Source organism: Oncorhynchus masou, chromosome 3 (genome assembly GCF_036934945.1).
Source record: "Oncorhynchus masou masou isolate Uvic2021 chromosome 3, UVic_Omas_1.1, whole genome shotgun sequence".
NCBI classification, from domain to species: Eukaryota; Metazoa; Chordata; class Actinopteri; order Salmoniformes; family Salmonidae; genus Oncorhynchus; species Oncorhynchus masou.
This window is the reverse complement of record NC_088214.1, coordinates 45,799,398-45,809,660: the sequence shown is the minus strand read 5'-3', so window position 1 is coordinate 45,809,660 and position 10,263 is coordinate 45,799,398. Positions and strand designations below refer to the sequence as shown.

General features: G+C 40.5%; 1 protein-coding gene across 3 annotated transcripts in view; it reads right to left on the bottom strand.

Annotated features, from left to right (window-relative positions):
- Nucleotides 1-2,456: 2,456 nt before the first annotated feature.
- Nucleotides 2,457-10,263, bottom strand: part of ankhb (ANKH inorganic pyrophosphate transport regulator b) — a 112,627-nt gene continuing 104,820 nt past the window's right edge. For all 3 annotated transcript variants that reach the window (XM_064942588.1, XM_064942597.1, XM_064942606.1), the window contains 4 exons: nt 6,812-6,941; nt 6,496-6,619; nt 4,383-4,482; nt 2,457-3,636 (listed from right to left, as the gene is read on the bottom strand). In XM_064942588.1, coding sequence (XP_064798660.1) covers nt 3,520-3,636; nt 4,383-4,482; nt 6,496-6,619; nt 6,812-6,941 — 471 coding nt within the window. In that variant the 3' untranslated portion in view covers nt 2,457-3,519. The remainder of the gene's footprint in view (nt 3,637-4,382; nt 4,483-6,495; nt 6,620-6,811; nt 6,942-10,263) is intronic.

Here is a 10,263-nt window from a genome sequence, read left to right as displayed (position 1 = left end):
ATAGTGACTGACGGAAGTCACTTTTGCTTGCTTCTAAATGTAGAATCGGTTTGCAAATTATGGCCGGCCGTCTGTGCAAGAGGTGCCCCCGGCCGGCAGACGGTCGACAATCCTACCTGTCTGTCTGTGACCTAATAGATTGGTGCAGAATGACTGACTGATAGATTGGTGCAGAATGACTGACTGATAGATTGGTGGAGAATGATTGACTAATAGACTGGTGAAGACTGACTCTCACTATGATAGATTAGTGGAGAATGACTGACTGATAGATTAGTGGAGAATGACTGACTGATAGATTGGTGGAGAATGACTGACTGATAGACTGGTGGAGAATGACTGACTGACTGATAGACTGGTGGAGAATGACTGACTGACTGATAGATTGGTGGAGAATGATTGACTAATAGACTGGTGGAGACTGACTGACTAATAGATTGGTGCAGAATGACTGACTGATAGATTGGTGGAGAATGATTGACTAATAGACAGGTGGAGACTGACTCTCACTATGATAGATTAGTGGAGAATGACTGACTGATAGACTGGTGGAGAATGATTGACTGACTGATAGACTGGTGGAGAATGACTGACTGACTGATAGATTGGTGGAGAATGACTGACTGATAGATTGGTGGAGAATGATTGACTAATAGACAGGTGGAGACTGACTCTCACTATGATAGATTAGTGGAGAATGACTGACTGATAGACTGGTGGAGAATGATTGACTGACTGATAGATTGGTGGAGAATGACTGACTGATAGACTGGTGGAGAATGACTGACTGATAGATTGGTGGAGAATGACTGACTAATAGATTGGTGCAGAATGACTGACTGATAGATTGGTGGAGAATGATTGACTAATAGACAGGTGGAGACTGACTCTCACTATGATAGATTAGTGGAGAATGACTGACTGATAGACTGGTGGAGAATGATTGACTGACTGATAGACTGGTGGAGAATGACTGACTGACTGATAGATTGGTGGAGAATGACTGACTGATAGATTGGTGGAGAATGACTGACTGATAGATTGGTGGAGAATGACTGACTGATAGATTGGTGGAGAATGACTGACTGATAGATTGGTGGAGAATGACTGACTGATAGATTGGTGGAGAACGACTGACTGATAGACAGGTGGAGACTGACTCTCACTATGATAGATTAGTGGAGAATGACTGACTAATAGATTGGTGGAGAATGCCTGACTAATAGACTGGTGGAGAATGACTGACTGATAGACTGGTGGAGAATGAATGACTGACTAATAGATTGGTGCAGAACGACTGACTGATAGACAGGTGGAGACTGACTCTCACTATGATAGATTAGTGGAGAATGACTGACTAATAGATTGGTGGAGAATGCCTGACTAATAGACTGGTGGAGAATGACTGACTGATAGACTGGTGGAGAATGAATGACTGACTAATAGATTGGTGCAGAACGACTGACTGATAGACAGGTGGAGACTGACTCTCACTATGATAGATTAGTGGAGAATGACTGACTAATAGATTGGTGGAGAATGCCTGACTAATAGACTGGTGGAGAATGACTGACTGATAGACTGGTGGAGAATGAATGACTGACTAATAGATTGGTGCAGAACGACTGACTGATAGACAGGTGGAGACTGACTCTCACTATGATAGATTAGTGGAGAATAACTGACTAATAGATTGGTGGAGAATGACTGACTAATAGACTGGTGGAGAATGACTGACTGATAGATTGGTGGAGACTGACTGACTGATAGATTGGTGGAGAATGGCTGACTAATAGATTGGTGGAGACTGACTGATTAATAGATTGGTGGAGAATGACTGACTGGTAGACAGGTGGAGACTGACTCACTATGATAGATTAGTGGAGAGCACAGGAGGCTGCTGAGGGGAGGACAGCTCATAATACTGGCTTGAATGAAGTGAATGGGATGACATCAAATAGTTGGATACCATTCCATTTTTCTGTTCCAGCTATTACCATAAGCCCGTCTTCCCCAATTAAGGTGCCACCAACCTCCTGTGTTGGAGAGTGACTCTAGTGTCTCCTGACACCTCAGAGAATCTATCTCCAGTTACGGACCACACAAAAATCAGGTAAAATAAACCAAAATACCAAACAGTGGAATCTAGTAGCCTATGGTTCTGGTCTATGTGCCTCTTCTGAGCTCAAAATTAAGAAAATCTTTTCAAAATTTCTAGGACGCAAATCCCTGAGTTTATGTTTCAATAGCTTCCTATCTAAATGAGGTACAGATCCAAAACCAACTACAGTGGGATCCCTGACCATTCTTATCCATGCTACGGCAATTCAGTCACAAAAGTGTGGATGCCCTTGGGTAGAAAGGAACTTTTGAATGCCGAGCTAAAAATGTTTAGCAGCCACTGAATGTAAGGGGACAAAATACTAGCCTACAGTAAAAACACTCTCAGAGGGAAATTAAACGACGGAATCACCCTTTAATCATTGTAGAATAGAACTGTCCCTTTGATAGACAATAATAAGAGAAGTCATATTAGCTCTTGTTACACTGGACAGGGCATTAGCGGTCATATTTTAAATACAAAAGGCCCCATGAGTTGGTAAGACTTCGCTATTCACTACAATCTATAGAAAACGTACAGACTCTTCAGACACTTAAATACTTGTGCATCATCGGCAATGGAGAGTTCATAATACAGAATGGGTGTGGGGGGAGATCAACAACGACACCACCACACGGTATGTATCATGGAGTTACATCCTGAGATCGAAATTAAACAGAATATTACAACAGACATGATATAAAAACAAGAAACAACAGTTGTCCAGTCAACCCCCCCCCCCATTTCGGTTAACATCACTTATACAGAAATTGACGATGTTTTCTTACATCATCAACATTATAATATAAATGTTTCATAATGGCACCAAACCATCACTCGCACACCAGGAAACTATTTAAAACTCCCTTTTTCATTCTCAACTTTGATAGAAATCTGTGGTTAATATATCATATTAGTTATTTTATTGTTTATTATTGGGAACCATAAACTGTTCCCCAACTGGTGTACAGCCAAAATAAATAAAGTTAAAAGGACACAACACAAAGACCTACCTCAGCATCATTACTTATTCTACATGATTTATCTTGTACATTCAAAGTAAAACAAAATATATGTTTTCCAAGCGGTTGAAGTTGTACAGTACAGTAAAATTGTGTGTTTCCTCATAATACCTCATAAAAGTAGAGGACGGCAGCACAGAAAAGTTTGGCGAACATATGGAGTTAAATGAGCAACATTTGCTTTGGTACAAGTTAGCATCTTTACCATGCTTCGCTGGCTTGGTAGCAATCAGATGAAACATAAAGGAGTGTTGTTTAGATATTCTCCAAACCTTATAAACTGTGTAAGGTTAAAGGGGGGGTATCAACAGGCTGCCAAAAATGATTGAAAAACTGCCCCAGTAAAACAAGGGAACTCCCTTGCATGTCCTTCAAGAGTCCTACAGCATCCTTGGCTCACTCATCTTCCTCCACGATATCGTCCATTCGTCGCCGGGGCCGCACATCATTCATCGGTGCTGAGTCTTCTTCCCCTTCCCCCACCTCTTCAACTTCTGTGTCTTTCTTTTTTTTCTACATGGAGGACAAATGTGTTTTATCACCTCGGAGTTATAAACACTTAGAACAAAATGTTTTATTTTTTATTTCACCTTTATTTTATGTGATAACTGATAATGATTACTTTCTTTCTTACTTGGTTCAACTGGATAATTGTAGCAATAACGTGTCTTATAGCAATCAAGCCACATACAGTATAACATATTTGTGCTCTGTTAAATAATAGTAATATTTCCCATGCCATTGCCTTTTCCAGGTTTGATGACTAAAACACAAATATCTTTATGAAACATCTGCATTTAAGGTCTATGTGGAGTCCTGAATCAGGTTGGGTTCCCACGGTTTACTGCAAGTGAATCGCAAATTTGCTGGTAAGTTAATGCAGAACTCTACTATAAAAATGTAAGAACATTTTAGAAATGAGCCCCTGATCCAGATTCATTCATGGTGCAACATTAGCGGATCAGGGGCTCATTTCTAAAAAGTTCTTACGTTTTTATAGTAGATTTCCGCATACGATCTTTTCTTAAAATATGTGAAAATGTGGTTTAAGTATTGTAAACACAAATAAGTCACAAATAAGCATGTTTCATTTATAAATCCCACATTTTCATGCACAATCTATATAAATGGCATATTTTTATTAATCAAATTGTTGCTATGGATATTGTTGAACACATAATTTACTATCAAATATGTGCTAACGAATGTGTTATGAATTAGGCCCCAGATTGCCGTGTGGATTATGCTGTGCACCTTACCTGTTTTCGATAGACATAGCAGGCAGCAACTGCCACCATTATCGACTCTCCAAGGAATCCGGCAAGGAGAGACCCAACTCCCAGACTGGCTCCATGCACCCTGAAATACAAATCTTACAATGTAAGCCAAGGACATGTACGCGCGCAGCTTCATGCTGCTACAACATGGTAGCAACGGGACCAAAACAGAGGAGAAGTTTAGCCTCGTGCTTCAACACTCCTGGTTTGCTGTGGAAATTGACCCACTAATACTGTTAACTTGGTGCATCTTCTACGCAGTGGTGGAAAAAGTACCCAACTGTCATACTTGAGTAAAAGTAAAGATGACTTAATAGAAAATGACTCAAGTAAAAATAAAAGTCACCCAGTAAAATGCTAAAAGTATTTGTTTTAAAATGTACTTAAGTATCAAAAGTAAATGTAATTTCTAAAATATACTTAAGTATCAAAAGTAAAAATCATTTCAAAATGTCTTATATTAAGAAAACAAGCCGGCACCATTATTTTTTATTTAACTGTACGTAAAGCCAGGGGTATACTTCAACATTCAGATATAATTGACAAACTAATCATGTGTTTAGTGACTCGACAGGTCAGAGGCAGTAGGGATGACCGGGGATGTTCAGTTGATAAGTGCGTGAATTTGACTATTTTCCTGTCCTGCTTAAAAGCATTCAAAATGTAACATGTACTTTTGGGTGTCAAGGAAAATGTATGAGGCAAAAAGTACAATATTTTCATAAGGAATGTAGTGAAGTAAAAGTACAAAATATTTTCATACACCTTCAGTTAGCCAGCATTCATACTTCTTGTGTATTACTATATGTATTACTGAAAATAAGACCGTAAGATAACCTCATCATACCTCATGTAAGCAAAGTTATACTGTATTTTTTACACAAAATAGTTAACTAACTTATGGTCACTTTCAATACAGCAGTTATTTTGTACTGACCCAGACTTTGTCCCAAATGGCACCATATTTCCTATAGTCCATTTTTCCTATATTTCCCATATTTCCTATATAGTGCACTAGTTTTGACTAGAGCTCTATGGGCCTTGGTCAAAAGTAGTGCTCTATGTAAGGATTACTGTGCCATTTGGGACATAGTACCACTGGTTCACTAAGTTACGAGGTCCACTGAAGAGCAACTGAAGCGTGACAAAAAGTAGATTGGTGACTTTATAGACTAGCGCTTAGTTCACACACGGATGTACAATACATTTCTCCACAACCTTCCTAGGGGTCTGCACAAAAACACTTCACGTCCAGGAGGTGGCGCCAATGATTGCAATGGTGCCTCGGATTGGTATAGGTTGAAGTCGCCCCTGAACACTGATCTTGTGTCAGTTTAGCATTTTCCCCACTAATGGTTATTAAGGTGAGGATTCAAGGCGGGGAAGCTGTAAAATAAAATTGGTTCTGCAATGTTGAAAATCCAAGGTGTGGAGACTAAAAGTTATTTCAATTTCTAGAAGAAATGGTGAATTATTTAAGAAAAGCACAAGGGTGCCAATATATTAGGCCACAAATGTCATTCAGCAGATACTTTTATTCAAACCGACTTACAGTCATGCATGCATACAATATTTATATGGGTGACCCCAGTGGTAAGCAAATCCACGATTGTGGCGTTGCAAGCGCCATGCTCTAACAACTGAGCCACAAAGAACCACAAAAAAAACAAGCTCAATGGAAGAATCTCCATCAAACATTTATTTATTTTTTGAAACATCTGGCCGAGGCTTAGTCGGTGTCTGAAAAACTGGCCCAAAAAGTTAACATGTTAAAAAGTGAGTAGTGAAGTGAACACTTCTCCCAATAAAAGAAAACAACAGGAATGAGTGGTGGTAAAATTGACAGATTTGAAACTAGTAACTGGCTAAGTGAACACTAGGGCCAAGCATGGGAATGAGAGAAAAAATAAAAGTGGCCAATTTTGAGCCTAGTGAATGATAAGTTGAACACTTGTTCTGAGATATTGAGTGCACACTCACAGCATTGAGGTTTCCACATCATTCTAATGACACTAGCTCCATGCTCAAGAGATTGGCAAGTAGTGAAGTGAACACTTGTGAGACCCGTGAAAGCAGAAGTGTGCACTTCACTTACCCCATGTAAGGGAGTACAATGAGACTGGTGATCAGTACGATGATGCGCAGGACAGAGCTGGGAGCAAGGACGAAGGTCTTCTTCAAAGTCATGAGCCAGCCTGTCAGGTGAGCCCGGATGGTCACTGTCATGGTAAAATAAATACATGCTTTTTTTTCATGTATAAATGAGTTGTTTTTTTTTACATCGGTAAGCAGGAAGTTTCCCTCCTGTATAGGATGAGTCTACCTTTAATGTTAGGGTGAACAACTAAAATTACATTCCTGTTGACAAATTCAAACATTCCACTTCCACTGATTCCCTACTTGGATCTTACCTGGAACAGGGAAGAAGGAGAAGATTAGCAGTGGAGGGACACAGAGCTCTGCGAAGGCATGGTCCACACCAATGATGTCTACGAGGATCCTCTCCGAGATGTGAGGCGTCCAGAACACCACAAAGCATAGCTGGACAGCCAAAACCAAACACAGAGTTAACACTGTCTGAAGCCACAGGGGGTTAGGATTAGGGTTAAATTACTCTGGCCTGATCAATGGTCAGTTCCATGGTTTCGTTGTGAAGGTAAGGTTAGGATTTGAGGAGGGTTCGCTAGTGACACATGAATGGACTGTGTTACATTTGTACAGTGCATTTGGAAAGTATTCAGACCCCTTGTACTTTTTCCACATTTTGTTATGTTACAACCTTATTCTAAAATTGATTAAATTGTTTTTTCCTCCTCATCAATCTACACAAAATGCCCCATAATGACAAAGTAAAAACAGGTTTTTAGATATGTTTGCAAATGCATTAAAAACAAAAAAACTGAAATGTTTTGGTACCCTTCCCCAGATTGTGCTCAATCATGCACTGTCAACTGTGGGGCCTTTCTAAATAATGTCCAATCAATTGAATTTACCACAGGTGGACTCCAATCAAGTTGTAGAAACATTTCAAGGATGATCAATGGAAACAGGATGCACCTGAGCTCAATTTCTAGTGTCATAGAAAAGGGCCTGAATACTTATGTAAGTAATGTATTTCTGTTTTAATACATTTAAAAAAAAAATGTTTTCGCTTTGTCATTATGGGGTATTGTGTGTAGATTGATGAGGGAAAAAAGTTATTTAATCAATTTTAGAATAACAAAATGTGGAAAAGGGGAAGGGGTTTGAATACTAGCATCATGCACATACCACAGAGAATGAGGAATGTACAAACTGATCTGGAAAGACAGCCCTCCATTACTTAGACCACAACGCCTAAATGGGGCAAAGCCTAATATGGAGTCAGCAGTTCATCACTCTGACCACACTTTGTTTACAAAAGCACTCATTATACTTGGTTCTAACGTGCTTCCTTTGTCATGATCATGTCCACATTCTGATTGTGACCACATTTTTAGACAGGTGGCGACAATCAAAAGACACATTGTGATCATATCATCCTGCCCAGCTCCGAAGGTAGTTAGACAAACATTGTGTCTGGACACCTTACAAGTGTAGACAGGTCTGGACAGAGAAACCATTTAAATCAGCATTACTCCACCCTGTAAAATCATTGATCGGTGGAACCATTGTCCGATTTCATCAATATGTGTCTTGCAATTTAAAAATAATCATATTATTTTGAAAGAAAAGCTGTGAAATAATTTGCATAAAGGAAGGGACCAGGAAATCTGGTCACAATGCAGACACAGTGGACGGATAACAGGCACATTTTAAATAGTGATGGGAAACTAAGCTTCCTGAAGAATTGAGTCTTTCCAGCCAATTGTGTAGAAAATAGGTTCATTAAGGGTTCGAGTTCGAACCGGAACCTTTTTGTGATGGTAGGGGTTCAATTTTGAACGTTTCTAATAATATATTGTAGACGTGGCAGCCTATCAGATTGAAGGTGCGGTTTATTAGAGTTGTGGCTTTCAGATAGTTATTTTTGGTCACCTGTTAGTGTGTGTAAATGTCAGTTTGTACACTGCAAATGAAAATGTTCCTTGAATGTTTATGCATATTACATATTCTAATATATATTTATTTATAATTCTAACAGTGCGTCCTCCGAAACACGATCCTGCCAAGCCTCACTGCTTCTTGACACACTGCTCGCTTAATCCGGAAGCCAACCGCACCAACGAGTCGGAAGAAACACCATACACCTGGCGACCGTGTCAGCGTGCATGCGCCCGGCCCGCCACAGGAGTCGCTAGAGCGCGACGGGACAAGGACAAACCCGAACCTGAATGACTCTGGGCTGGGCCAATTGTATGCCACCTCATGGGTCTCCCAGTCGTGCCCGGCTGCGGCACAGCCTGGTATCAAACTCGGATCTATAGTGACACCGCTAGCACTGCAATGCAGTGCCTTTGACCGCTGCGCCACCGGGAGGCAAGTCACCACTAATTCTAAGAGTGTAGACAGCACTGACCTGGGCTGGAAAATACACAACATTGGAACTACAAAAATGTTCTCTACCCGTGTGGGTCACAGACACGAGCCGAGACTTGTCGAAGCTCTCCTTAAAACAAGAGGCCTGAAAGTAGGGGGCTTTGGGGAACTAGATGAGATCCTTTTGTTTCTTTTTTTACTTTAAACAATAATATTCATGAAACCAACATTGATGACGATATCACAAACAACAGAGATGTAATGCTAAAACCACTGGATGACAAATAGCAGTTCTATAGCAGTACCTGCTGAAGACACACAGCGGAACCCGGAAATACCATCCAACACAAAAAGGTGTGAGTAATGTTGAGTAATGGTGTCCTCGGATGGGGCCACAGTGTCTCCAGTGTCTCCTGACCCCTCCTGTCTCAGCCTCCAGTATTTATGCTGCAGTAGTTTGTGTCGGGGGGCTAGGTTCAGTTTGTTATATCTGGAGTACTTCTCCTATCCTATTCGGTGTCCTGTGTGAATTTAAGTGTGCTCTCTCTAATTCTCTCTTTCTTTCTCTCGGAGGACCTGAGCCCTCGGACCATGCCTCAGGACTACCTGCATGATGACTCCTTGCTGTCCCCAGTCCACCCGGCCGTGCTGCTGCTCCAGTTTCAACTGTTCTGCCTTATTATTATTGGACCATGCTGGTCATTTATGAACATTTGAACATCTTGGCCATGTTCTGTTACAATCTCCACCCGGCACAGCCAGAAGAGGACTGGCCACCCCACATAGCCTGGTTCCTCTCTAGGTTTCTTCCTAGGTTTTGGCCTTTCTAGGGAGTTTTTCCTAGCCACCGTGCTTCTACACCTGCATTGCTTGCTGTTTGGGGTTTTAGGCTGGGTTTCTGTACAGCACTTTGAGATATCAGCTGATGTACGAAGGGCTATATAAATACATTTGATTTGATTTGATTTAATGTTCAGTCTGAACCTACTTTCTGACGCCAAAAAGTAAAAGACAATAATTCTCTCTGTAATTTTGTTATATAAAGCAACCTCTTGAATCTCCCCATCCCGGATCCGGGATCGTGACTAAAGCCTCAGGCTCATTAGCATAACGCAACGTTAACGATTTCTGAAAATCGCAAATAAAATGAAAATAATGCGCCTGCTCTCAAGCTTAGCCTTTTCTTAACAACACTGTCATCTCAGATTTTCAAAATAAGCTTTTGAACCATAGCAATTGACTAATTTGTGTAAGAGTATGCTAAACTAGCTTAGCATTTTGAGTAGCATTTAGCACGCAACATTTTCACAAAAACCAGATAACCAAATAAATAAAATCATTTACCTTTGAAGAGCTTCGGATGTTTTCAATGAGGAGACTCTCAGTTACATACCAAATGCGCAGT